At 41.9% G+C, this 13,817-nt stretch overlaps 1 protein-coding gene across 1 annotated transcript in view; it reads right to left on the bottom strand.

Annotated features, from left to right (window-relative positions):
* LOC105534421 (transcriptional coactivator YAP1-like) overlaps nt 1–12,541 on the bottom strand; it is a 31,004-nt gene extending 18,463 nt beyond the window's left edge. Inside the window, 1 exon segment of the mRNA XM_011973140.1 lies at nt 12,523–12,541. Coding sequence (XP_011828530.1) covers nt 12,523–12,541 — 19 coding nt within the window.
* Between the last annotated feature and the right edge of the window lie 1,276 nt (nt 12,542–13,817).

Raw genomic sequence — 13,817 nt, 5'->3', positions numbered from 1 at the left:
TTAAAATTCTTTTCTTTAAGAATGTTAGATATTGGCCCCCACTCTCTTCTGGCTTGGAGAGTTTCTGCAGAGAGATCCATTGTTAGTCTGATGGGCTTCCCTTTGTGGGTAACCCAACCTTTCTCTCTGGCTGCCTTTAACATTTTATCCTTCATTTCATCTTTGGTGAATCTGACAATTATATGTCTTGGAGTTGCTCTTCTCCAGGTGTATCTTTGTGGAGTTCTCTGTATTTCTTGAATTTGAATGTTGGCCTGCCTTGCTAGGTTGGGGAAGTTCTCCTGGATAATATCCTGCAGAGTGTTTGCCAACTTGGTTCCATTCTCCCCATCACTTTCAGGTACACTAATCAGATATAGATTTGGTCTTTTCACATAGTCCCATATTTCTTGGAGGCTTTGTTCATTTCTTTTTACTCTTTTTTCTCTACGCTTCTCTTCTTGCTCCATTTCATTCATTTGATCTTCAATCACTGATACCCTTTCTTCCATTTGATTGAGTCAGTTACTGAAGCTTGTGCATTGGTCACGTAGTTTTCATGTCATGGTTTTCATCTCTATCAGGTTGTTTAAGGACTTGTCTACATTGGTTATTCTAGTTAGCCATTCCTCTAATCTTTTTTCAAGGTTTTTAGTTTTTTGCACTGGGTTCGTACTTCCTCCTTTAGCTTGGAGAAGTTTGATCACCTGAAGCCTTCTTCTCTCAGCTTGTCAAAGTCATTCTCCATCCAGCTTTGCTCTATTGCTGGCAAGGAGCTGCGTTCCTTTGGAAGGGGAAATGCACTCTGATTTTTAGAATTTTCAGCTTTTCTGCTCTGTTTTTTCCCATCTTTGTGGTTTTATCTACCTTTGGCATTCGATGATGTTGACATACAGATGGGGTTTTGGTGTGGATGTCCTTTGTGTTTGTTAGTTTTCCTTCTAACAGTCAGGACCCTCAGCTGCAGGTCTGTTGGATTTTGCTGGAGGTCCACTCCAGACCCTGTTTGCCTGGGTATCAGCAGCGGAGGCTTTAGAAGAGGGAATATTGCTGAACAGCAAATGTTGCTGACTGATCATTCCTCTAGAAGCTTCGTCTCAGAGGTGTACTGGCCGTATGAGGTGTGAAGTGTCAGTCTGCCCCTAATGGGAGATCTCTCCCAGTTAGGCTACTCGGGTGTCAGGGACCTACTTGAGCAGGCAGTCTGTCCATTCTCAGATCTCAAACTCCATGCTGAGAGAACCACTACTCTCTTCAAAGCTGTCAGACAGGGACATTTACATCTGCAGAGAGTTCTGCTGCCTTTTGTTTGGCTATGCCCTGTCCCCAGAGGTGGAGTCTACAGAGGCAGGCAGGCTTCCTTGAGCTGTGGTGGGCTCCACCCACTTCGAGCTTCCTGGCCTCTTTGTTTACCTACTTAAGCCTCAGCAATGGCGGGTGCCCCTCCCCCAACATTGCTGCCTTCTTGCAGTTAGATCTCAGACTGCTGTGCTAGCAATGAAGGAGGCTACGTGGGCGTGGGACCCTCTGAGCCAGGTGTGGGATATAATCTCCTGGTGTGCCATTTCCTAAGACCCTTGGTAAAGTGGAGTATTAGGGTGGGAGTGACCCGATTTTCCAGGTGTTGTGTGTCACAGTTTCCCTTGGCTAGGAACGGGAATTCCCTTCCCCATTGCACTTCCCTGGTGAGGCAATGCCTCGCCCTGCTTCAACTCTCACTCTTTGGGCTGCACCCACTGCCCTGTACCCACTGTCCGACATGCCCCAGTGAGATGAACCTGGTACCTCAGTTGGAAATGCAGAAATCACTTGTCTTCTGTGTCACTCATGCTGGCAGCTGGAGGCTGGAGCTGTTCCTATTCGACCATGTTGGTACCACACTCCCATCATTTTTTGTATTTTTAGTAGAGACAGGGTTCACCATGTTGGCCAGGCTGGTCTCAAACTCCTCACCTCAAGTGATCTGCCCACCTCAGCCTCCCAAAGTGCTAGGATTACAGGTGTGAGCCACTGCACCTGGCTGACCTGCATGATCTAAGCACTACCCACCATTCTTCATCTCCAACACTGAGGATTACATTAGAACATGAAATTTGGAGGGGACAATTATACAAACCATATCAATGTATCTATAGTGTTGATTGGGTAAGGCACTTAGGCTTTGATTCTGGATGAACACAGTGGTAGAGTCTTCATATAATTTCTTTGGCTATAATCAGTGTCAGTGTTGTCTGTGAGTTCCTCAGAGTACCACAGGATTCAGGCTGTGGCTGTTAGTGGAGTATGTAGTGAGGCTTGGTTTGGGATGGGGTTGCCAGGTGGTGGACCTACCCTCAGGCTCCACTCGTTGAGGTGATGGGCCAGGTGTGATAGTCCTTGGACTCCTCTGTGGTATATGTGGGCACTGGTGGTAGAAGGTGTTTGTAAGCCAGTCACTGTGCCTTCATGTGTTTTGCCTGGGTGCCAACAATGGCAGCAGTTGACCTAGTAAGCAGATGTGTCCTTGGTCCTCTGGGTTTCCTGCATGGCATCAGTGATGGCAGTAGCAGCTGTGGGCCTACCCTCAGACCCCCAGGCAGCATGAATAGGCACCAGAATTGGCAGTACTGAAATTGGGGAGGAGCAGTCCTCAGGCCTCTAGGTGGCACATAAACCTGGGTGCTGGTGGTGGCAGGCTGGGCACATCCATCCTTAGAATCATGAAAGGTGTATGTAAATACTGGGATTGTTAGTGGGGCAGGTCTATCCCTAGACCCCTATATGATACGTGCAGGTGCCAATAGACTAGCTGGGCCTGTCTTCAGGCCCCTTAAAGGCATGCATAGATGCAGAGTTTGGTGTGTAGAGTGAGTCATTCCCCAGGTTTCTGGACAGTGTGTTTGAGCACCAGCAGCATTGGCAGTGAGTAGAGTGGGTATGGTCAATAGAAGGCACTCTGGGTTGATCCACTGGCCACCAGATGATGTATATGAGTGCTGGTGGCAACAGCAGGTGCAGGTCTGTAGTCAGGCTCCTCAATGGTGTGCATAATTGCTAGCTGTTGCAGATGGGGCATATCAATCCCTAGGCCTCTGCATGGCATTCACCACCCATTTTTCAGGGTTTAGGACACTGTGTGGGCTAGAGTGTTGGGAGCCCTTCTGCATCACTGGGCCCAGTTGGTGTCACAATACTGCAGCCCTCTCTGTGAGCATGCAGAGATGTCAGACGGCTTCCATGGATGCATAGGTGGCTGTTGGGCTTCAGGACAGAATGCAGTCTGGTTGGAAGTGGGCTTTTAAAATGACATGATGCAGCTGTTTGGGTTTCAGGGGTTGTTTAGGACCCAGTGCAAAGTCCCTCTCTGGAAAATGGCATTGCATGGACTCCAGGAATCTCCCGATCCTTATATCAGTGCTTGTGAGGGCCAGTGGGCTCTTCTTGGCTAGCATTGCAGTAGTCCATGGTGGGAATGTGGGCTGCTGGGCAGCTCTCTTTTATCTTTCCTTGTGCTGGGAAGTTCTTCCTGGCTTTGAGGTAATCTTGGTCAGGCCAGTTGCTTCACTTTCTTCTCCTTCTGTACCTCAGAGGTTCCCTGTCAGTTCCCTACTACATTTGAATGTATACTCTGGGATGCTGCATTCCATATGTGATTTTTAACTCACTACTTTGTTCCTTTTTTGTGGAGGAGGCGAGTGATGGGTGCCTCTAGTCAGCCATAGTACCAATTCGGGTCTTATCATGGTTTTAATTTGTATTTCCCTGATAAATAGTAATGTTGAGATTGTAAAAACAAATCTGTTGACCATTTATGGTTTTTTTTTAATAGTCGGAGTATCACCCTGTACCCCAGGCTGGAGTGCAGTGGTGTGATCTCAGGAAGCAACCTCCGCCTCCCAGGTTCAAGCGATTCTCCTGCCTCAGCCTCCCTACTAGCTGGGACTACAGGCATGTGCCAAAACACCCGGCTAATTCTTGTATTTGTAGTAGAGACAGGGTTTCATCATATTGGCCAGGCTGGTCTTGAACTCCTGACCTCGTAACCCGCCCGCCTTGTCTTCCCAAAGTGTTGGGATTACAGGCCTAAGCCACCGCGCCTGGACTATCATTTTTTATCTATTCAGATTTTCTATTTCTTCATGATTTAATACTGGTAGGTTATATGTTTCTAAGAATATATTCATTTTCGCTGGTTACTCAATTTGCTAGTGCATGATTGTTCATAGTAGCATCACAAGAACCTTTGTATTTCTGTTCACACTTGTAATATCTCTGTTACTTATGATTTTATTTATTTGTGTGCTCTCTTTTTCAATGGTTTCAGTCAAAGTTTTGTTGATTTTCTTTATCTTTTCAAAAAACAAACTCATGGTTTTGCTGATCTGATTGTGTATGATTTTTCTAGTCTGTAACTATATGTGTTTTGCTTTTTATTTTCTTTCTTCTACTAAATTACTTTAATCTGGCCTTTTCCCCAAGTAATTTGAGATGTTGTTTAGGTGATATTATTTTTTCTTAATGTGGCTCCTCATAAGTTTTGGAATGTTTTGATTTCCCTTTTGTTATCTACTATAACCACATTTTTTTTTTTTTTTGAGATGGAGTCTCACTGTATTGCCCAGGCTTGAGTGCAGCAGTGCGATCTCAGCTCGCTGCAAGCTCCACCTCCTGGGTTCATGCCATTCTCCGGCCTCAGCCCCCCAAGTAACTGGGACTACAGGTGCCTGCCACCACACCCAGCTACTTTTTTGCATCTTTGGTAGAGATGGGGTTTCACTGTGTTAGCCAGGATGGTCTCAATCTCCTGACCTCGTGATCCACCCACCTTGGCTTCCCAAAGTGCTGGGATTACAGGCATGAGCCACCGCATCTGGCCTCCTGTGACCACTTTTGAATGTGTATTCTGCTGCCATTGGGTGGAATGTTCTGATATATTGATACATCTGTTAAACTCACTTGGTTTAGTGTTCAAGTCCAACATTTTCTTATGATTTTCTATTTGAATGATGTATTAAATTATGTTTTTAAAAAATTTATTTAGCCATTGTATGTCCTTTGATTAGAGCACTTAATCTATTTACATTCAACTTAATTATTCATATGTAAAAAGTATCCTGTTCCATTTTTTTGTTTTCTGGTTTTGCTAATCTTTCATTCTTTTTTTCTCTGTTGCTGTCTTCCTTTGTGATTAGGTGATTTTCTGTAGTCTTATGCTTTGATTTATTACTTTTTATCTTTTGTATATGTACTACAGGTTTTTGCTTTGTGAGTATCATAAGGTTTATATAGAACAACTTACAACAGTCTATTTTAAGCTGATAACAAAATAAATTTGATCACATAAAAAATTCAACACCTTTACTTCACATTTAAAAATTTAACACTTTTGATGTCTATATGTATGTGTGTGTGTGTGTGTGTGTGTGTATATATATATATATATCCTTTTAGATCATCTATCCATTAACAGTTTATCCATAATCGAAGCTATTATTTTTAATAGTTTAATTTTTAACTCTTATACTATACAAAGAAGCAATTTCCCCACCACCATTATTACAGTATTAGAGTATTCTAAATATGACTTTGTAATTTTATCAATGAGCTTTATATTTCATATATTTTTGTTTTACTAATTAGCATCCTTTTCTTCAACTTGACAAACTCTCTTTAGCATTTATTTTAACACAGGTCTGGTGGTTAAAAACAAGAACAACAACAAAAAAAAACTCCCTAAGCTTTTGTTTGTATGGGGAAGTGGGTTTTTTTTGTTGTTGTTGTTTTTTCTTTATTTCTGGATGATCCCGCCAGGTACAGTATTTTGGGTTGACAGTGTATTCTTTCAACACTTTGAATATGCGATCCTACTCTATCCTGGACCGTAAGGTTACTACTGAGAAGTATATTGCTAACCTTATTGGAACTGTTTTAAGTGATTTGCTTTTTTCCCTTTTGTTGCTTTCAGGATTTTTCTTTGTATTTGACTTTTGAGTTTAATTATGTCTTGGTGTAATCTTCTTTTGATTAAATGTGACTGGAGAGCTTGGGTCTTCCCATACCTAGACATTCAGATCTTCCCTCAGAATTGGAAAGCTTTCTGGTTTTTTAAAAATAAGCTTTTTAATCCCTTGTCTCATTTATCTTGCTCTTTTTTTTAATAACACATGTTTTACTCTTTCGATGTTGTCACATATATCCCATTTGCATTTTTTTCATTTAAAAAAATTCTTTCTTCTCTTTTTCCCTTTGGTTGTATATCTTCCAATAACCTATCTTCAAGTTTGCTGATTCTTTCTTCTATTTGATCAGTTCTGCTGCTGATGCTACTCTATTTGCATTTCATTCATTGTATTTTTCAACTCAAGAATTTTTGACTTTTAAAAATAATTTTAATGTCTCTCTTAAATTTTTTATTTTCATTGTTTACTTCTTTTCTGACTTCATTGAATTATTTTTTCTGTGTATTGTTGACATTCACAGAGTTTCTCAAAAGAATTATTTTGGATTATTTGTCAGGCAGTTCACATATCTCCCCATTTTGGGGACTTTTCTACTGGAAAATTTTTGTATTCTTTTGGTGGTGTTACATCTCAGTTTTAAATGTTTCTTGTTGCCATATATTAACATCCACACATTTGAATAAGTGGGTAATTATTTCAGTCTTTGCAGACTGACTTTTTCTGAGAAAACTTTTACCAGTCAGCCTACCTGGTGATTATGAGACTGCCATCCAGTGTGGACTTGATGCTGAAATCCTTGGGTAACCTGGTCTGGGTCAGCATGTGAGAGGCCCTGGCATCTGAGTCCATGGGGTTTGGCCTGGGAGTTATGGAACTTGGATCTACCAGGAGAAACCAGCTAATTCGGTCTGCAGTAGTGGGCCTAGACCTTGTATCCAGGAGGGTGGGCCTGGGGCCTTTGTCTTATATCCACGGGGGCCAGTTCAAAGCCTAGGTCCACAGGGGCTTACCTGGTATAAGAGTGGGCCTTGAGCCTGCGTTTGCAGAGGCCAGCCAGGAACTAAGCTAGGGCTGGGCCTGGCCCTTGGGTCTACTGAAAAAGGTCTGGAGCCTCACTCCATAGGGGCAGTCCTGGGACACGGGTCCATGTGTTGGCCTGAAGTACCTGTCTGCAGGAATGGTGCTGAGCCTTGATTCACGGAGGCCAGTCTGGCACTGGGATCCACTGGGTTAGGCCTGAACTCTTGAGTCTAATGGAGCTGACTTGAATGCTGGGGCCACTAGAACCTGAGGCCACAGGGCCTAGCCTAGAGCCAGCCTGGTGCAGGTGTAAGCATGGAGTCTAGGTCTGTGGCAGAAGGTGTGGATCCTGGCGTTATGCATGCTGGCCTAAAGCCTTGAGCCACAGGATCTGGTCTGGAGCCTGAGGCTGTAGGACTGACCTGGAGCCTGACTATTCTGAGGCCAGCTCGAAAGCTCGCTGTGTGGGTATTGGCCCACAGGCTAGGTCTGCAAGAGTTGGACTTGGACCACAAGGACTCACATGGGACCTGAGTTCATAGGGGCAGACATGAAGCTTAGGTATCTGGGGCCTGGCCCAGCACTGGGATTGTCTCTGATAGGCCTGGACTCTGGATCTTTTGGAGCAGGATTGGACCCTGGATTTGCTAGAGCAGGGGACTACAGGGCCAGCATGGAGAGTGCAGAGGCAAGGACCAGCCTAGCACTAAGCAGGCCTAGAATCTGTGTCCATAAGTACCAGTGGGGTACTTGAGGCCAGGGGTGCTGACTTGGCAGCGGGCCTGAAGCCTGGGGACGTGTTGGCCAAGTCAACTCTGGGTTGGTCTGAAACCTGGAGCTGACTTGTAGCTAGGCATGCAGAGGCTGACCTGGTACTGAGTAATCTTGGAGTTTGTATACACAGGGGCCAACATGGAGGCTGGCTTGCAGGTACCAGCATGATGACTAGGATTGGAGGTTTGTCTGTTCCTGGGGCTGGCCTGGAGCCTGAGTCTGTGGGGAATGGCCTGGCACTACAGTGGATCTGAAGCCCAGGACCACTGGGGTCAGTCCTGGAGCGTGGGGCCACTGTAGTTAACCTGGTGGTAGGGTGATCCAGAGTGCAAGTCTGTTTTGGCATGCCTGGAGCCTAAGATTGTGGGATTTGGCCTAGTGTTGGGGTGGGCTTAGAAGCTTAGTCTGTGGGTACTGCCCTGGGGTCTGGTTTGTGGAGGCATGCCCAGTGCTGGGTTTTACTTGGGTCAGCCCACTGTTGGGGTCCAAGGCAGAGTCCTGTGATCACTTCCCCCTTCTCCCCCAAGCAGAGGGTATCTCTCTGCACACTGTGCTGCCTGGGTATGCAAGAAGAGTGATGTGGGTATTATAAAACTGTCCTCCCTACGTTCCTTAATGCATCTTTTTAATTTTTGTGCTACATCCAGGTTTTGTAATAGTTCACCGGGTTTCCTTAGCTTTTGTGAAGGTATTTTCATGTGTGGAGTGTTGTTCAAATTGATGTTTCCGTAGGGGAACAAACACTGAAAAGTCCTATTCCACCATCTTACTGATGTCCCCATAATTTTCAAAAGGTAATGTGAATAAAAAATGTTTCAGATATCTGCAACAAATGAAATTGGTATAAAAATGTGTGCAATGCACACTGTTGAGGAAGTATTATTGATACAACTGTGGCTTGTTTATTTTCACAGTAGAAAGAAATGCTAAATTTCAGTTAGAGGTTAATGAAAATAGCAACATAACTTCTTTCCTCCTCCCAGTTCACAGATCTCCTTGAATTCTATTTACTGGTCTCTCAGGATTCCATAGACCCAGGGTTAAAGAACCATGGTATCTGAGTGAAGCAAGCAGAATCAGGCATGCCTGTTTTCCCGGAAGAAGGCAGCCCTACTTAGCTCTACCAATTTGTTGCCCAGGAGGAATGCCAGCTCACTGGTGTCAGATTTTCTCTTTCCAGAGAAATGGGAAATCTCTATTTTAACATGCTGGTAAATAAATTCAAAAACAGAAAAAAAAAACCCCAACCACTTTGCAGGTCATACGCAGCATCTCTGTGGGCTCTATATGGACAAGGAACTAACAATTGTACCTCCTCTTAGTATTATTTTCTTAGGCTTTCTAAACTCCTTTGAATTTCCCCTCCTCCTACTTGGCTTTGTAATGCAACTGCTTTTGGGAGGCTAGAGATTCATAACTAATAAGGAGTTAAATAGGCTATGTACAACTAGATCAAGGATTATCTTGTACTATAACAGAAAGATAACTATAAATCATTAATTTTTAAAGAGTAAAGCAGGGCGGAAAAAATCTTTTCATCAATATCAACCATAAAATATCAAAAAGCCTAAAGTAACTTCAATCTAATAAGCATATGTGAGAACCTATTCTGTGCTAGATAATACGTGGTAAAATAAATTACAGGTACTATACTGTTTAAAAAAATATTTTTGCCACTGATGAATGAAAACCTGAATCATAGTTTAGTTTTGCCTGTTTTCATCACATTGAGCTTTGAAGTTCCCTTGTGGTGTTTCAAGTTTAGAGGTAACAATGTTAAGAGAAAATATTTCTATGAATGTTCTTTCAAATGTCTGAGGGTATACATGTGCAAGAATTTCTCTAAGGAAAATATCTAGGGGTGAAATCGCCGAGACAAAGGCATTTGCTTTTTTTGTTGTTGTTAGCTAGATTATGCAAAATGTTTCTCAATGCAGTTGCACGAACTTGCATTTCCACCAGCAGTGTATGAGGATTTTAATCTTTCTACATCTGCGCAAATATACGGTACAGTCTTTTTTAAATTTTTACAATTTAATGGTGTATAAGTGTATTTTATGGGGTCTTTGGCATTTTCTTGTGGACTAATGAGAGAATTTTGTCATATATTTATTGACTTTTTGAATTTTTCTATTGAATTGTTTGTTGAAGTCTATAGCGGATGCTATCATGTGCCTCCCAGATACCCCTCTCCAGGACAGAAGCACTCATTGTCAAGCTACTGAGAGTGTTGGCAACAGATAGATCTCAGCTGAATTTCTCCCCAAGATAGGGCTTACCAAAATGTACATACCTTTCTCAGGGTCGGCCTGCATCCAATGGCTGTTTGATGTGAGTATATAAAGGCCCTGACCTCCATCCCAATTCAGGACGGCTTTGAAGGGCCATTCTAGCTCCAGAAGCCCCATAGGATGGTCTGAGGTCTTTGCTGTGACTGCATTGCAGTTCTTCCTTTCTTTGTGTCCTGTGCTGCTTCTTCCACTTCCCCATAGGTTCCGATTCTGAGATTGTGTCCCAATACATTTTTTATGTTATTTCTAAAATCACTACATTTCTGGCCGGGCGCAGTGACTCATACCTGTAATCCCAGCACTTTGGGAGGCCGAGGCAGGCAGATCGCTTGCGGTCAGGAGGTCAAGATCAGTCCGGCCAACATGGTAAAACCCCGTCTCTACTAATAATACAAAAGTTAGCCAAGTGTGGTGGCTTGCATCTGTAATTTCAGTTACACAGGAGGCTGAGGCAGGAGAATCACCCGAACCCGGGAGGCGGAGACTGCAGTGAGCTTTGATTGTGCCACTGTACTCCAGCCTGCACGAGAGTGAGACTTTGTCTCAGACAAAAAAAAAAAAAAGTATTAAATCACTACATTTCTTTCAAATTTAGATCTTAATTCATCCTGTAATTAATTTTTGTATGTGATATGATAGAGGTCTTGTATCATTTTTTTCCTACATGGATGACCAGTTGTCCCAGCATTGTTCATTGGAATACCCACCCCTTCCCTAATAATATGCGATACCATTTCTATTACATTAAGTAACACAAGTGTCAATTTTGGGGCCTCCATTTTTGTTCTAATACTACACACACAGTTACTTATAATAGCTTTATAATTAGGCTTGATACCTGGTGGAGAAAATCTCATGAGTATCAGTTTTCTTCTTTAAACCATTAATTGAGTGGGTTGTATTTTTGTAATGTTAAATCAACTTTGCATTCATAGAATGAACTCACCTTGATCATAATATATTATCCTTTACATACATTGCTATACATTTCTGAATTCGGTTTGATAACATTTAGACCACGAATAAGAATGGCCTGTATTTTTTTTTTTTTGTTTATGAATTGTCCTTGCAAGGTTTGAGGATCAAAGTTTCATTGGTCTCATAAAATTAATATAAGTGTGTAACAAACCTGCACGTTGTGCACATGTACCCTAGAATTTAACGAATAAAAAAGAAAAAAAAAAAGGAGGTAGGGGCCACAGTGGCTCACTCCTGTAATCCCAGCACTTTGGGAGGCTGAGGCGGGCAGATCACCTGAGGTCAGGAGTTCAAGACCAGCCTGACCAACATGGTGAAACCTCATCTCTGCTAAAAATACAAAATTAGCTGGGCATGGTAGTGTGCACCTGTAATCCCAGCTACTCAGGAGGCTGAGGCAGGAGAATCACTTGAACCCAGGAGGCGGAGTTTGCAGTGAGCCAATATCGCACCATTGCGTTCCAGCCTGGGCAACAAAAGTGAAACTACGTCTCAAAAAAAAAAAAAGGAGGTGGGTTATGTAGAAAAACTGGGATGACAGTATATGACTTGGTGGCAAGAAGCCAGGCAAAGCAGAAAATGAAACTAAAAAGGTCCGGTATATAAAATGCAGTGTGGTTTGATACAATGGGAGACAGGGTACTGGGTTGAAGCCTGGTTTTACATCATTCCTCTTCCCTTAGATAGTACCTTGTCCATAGGTCAGTCACAGCACTTCTAAAGTGGACTAATTTATATGCTGTGTCTCTCTTCTTCTGCTAGGTTGTAAACTTGCTGAGCACAGGAAACATGCATGTGAGTCTTTGGATTCCTGGTCTTTAACAGATATTCCTGCACATGGCTGATAAATGTTGATTAACTGAGTTAAGCAGTATAATCTTGAGATCATTATCTGTGGAATGGTTTTGCAGAAGTTCCATGAGTTAATAAAATGTTGAAAATACCAAAATTTGTCCCTAAAACAAGGATCTTGAGCAGTCCCTAGAATAAAATGTTTGGAATTTATCCACAAGAGTTAATTAAGCTGCATATGGTTCTTGTTGTTGTTTTGTTCTGTTTTGTTTTTTACTAAAGTTGTCCTTTTTCTTAAGCATTTAAGAAACTGTATCACAGCTTCTCCATTGAAGTCATGCATCTGATGTTTAGACTCTGCTGATAACCTCACTGCGTTGCCTTTACAATGTGTAGGATAAAAGGATGCACCCCATGGGTGTCTGTTACTGGTTCTGTTAATAATTGTTTTCCTTTTCTCATTATAGTTTGATATTTTAGAAGCCAAATGCTGTTCCACATTCTATTAGCCCCTTGCACTGGATTGGGACTGAGGTTTAGAACAAAGAGAAAGTAAAAATGGAAAAAACATGTAAGAGTGAAATGGCACAACTAGGATAATAACTTTAGCTCAACTCACCTGCTGACACCTGGAAATTAAGGAGCAATCACTTACGCAGACAGATCAAAGGAAAGGTGCGAGGAGCCAGGGACAGGGCAGTCTGCCCCAGGTGCTGGTCAGTTCCTTTCTCATGGGTGTTGTCAGTTACCAGAGTATAAGTCAGCCATTGTTGCAAAATGTACAACCACAAAATTTCAGTGTCATACAACACTAAGGTGTTGATTTCATTCACATGTGGCTGATATAGGCTGGGCTTGGCTGGACAGCTATAAGCTGCTGATTGGACCTAAGTCTGCCTGAGGCTTCATCCTTCTTCAATTAAACACTTTCCAGGAGAAACTTAACTCATGGCAATGTGGAGAAACAAGAGAGGCTGCACAACCAGGCAAGCCCTGACCACACGGCCAAGCCTAAACTCAAGGAGGTAGTGAAGCATATTTTTTCCACAAAAGTGTCAGAGAAGGAAGTAAATATTTTGGAATGACTAATGTCCATAGGCAGAGGCCTAGTCTGAAGCATTTCTATAATAATGGAGATAATTGTGCTAAAGAAGTCAAGGGTAGGTGATTCTTGTATTTCACAAGTCCTGGGTATTTTTACTGGGAAATGTTGCTGATAGGACAATGAATTGATACTATCTTTCTAGGGCATGTTTGCAATATATATTAGCAGTTTCTTACCTATTGACTTCTAAGAATTTGTCTGAGATGTATAGAAAGATTTTTATATAAAGTCATCCATCTCACTTTTATATTAGTGAAATACTGGGGAAAATTACAAGTGTTTGGTTGAATAAAATATGTGACATCCAGATAATGGAATATTTATGCCACATTTCAGTGATGTTATACCAGAATATTTAATGACATGGAACAGTATTGCCAATATTCTTGCTTAATGGGAAAAAAAGCATGTTACAAAACAGCAGGTATTTTGTTTTAAATCATGTATATATGGGTATTCATATTAAGCTTCTGTAGGGATATCAAATAAAATATAATAATAGTTATTTGTAGATGGAGCTAATTTTCATCTGAAATTTATTCTACCTACTATGATCTGAATGTTGATGTTTCCCCGAAAATTGATTTTTTGAACTTAATACCCAATGTAATAATGATATTAAGAAGTGGGGTCTTTGGGGATGAGATTTGTGTCCTAATAAATGAATTTGAAGGGAGTTGCCTTGCCTTCCCACCACATTAAGTTACAGTAAGAAAGCACCATCTTGGAAGTAGAGAGCAAGATCTCACCAGACATTGAATGTATTGTTGTCTTGATCTTGGACTTCCCAGCCTCCAGAAGTATGAGCAATAAATTTCTCTTGTTTATAAATTAAAAAATAAATAAAATAAAATAAAATGAATATGAGACAGTTCCAGACGTTTCTATACATTTTGGATATGTTTGTTTAAGACTGGAATTATTTATTCCTTGAATACC

Source organism: Mandrillus leucophaeus, unplaced genomic scaffold (assembly GCF_000951045.1).
Source record: "Mandrillus leucophaeus isolate KB7577 unplaced genomic scaffold, Mleu.le_1.0 Scaffold1347, whole genome shotgun sequence".
In the NCBI taxonomy this organism is placed as follows: domain Eukaryota; kingdom Metazoa; phylum Chordata; class Mammalia; order Primates; family Cercopithecidae; genus Mandrillus; species Mandrillus leucophaeus.
The sequence above is the reverse complement of the archived record's forward strand: the minus strand, read 5'-3'. Positions and strand labels throughout refer to the sequence as shown.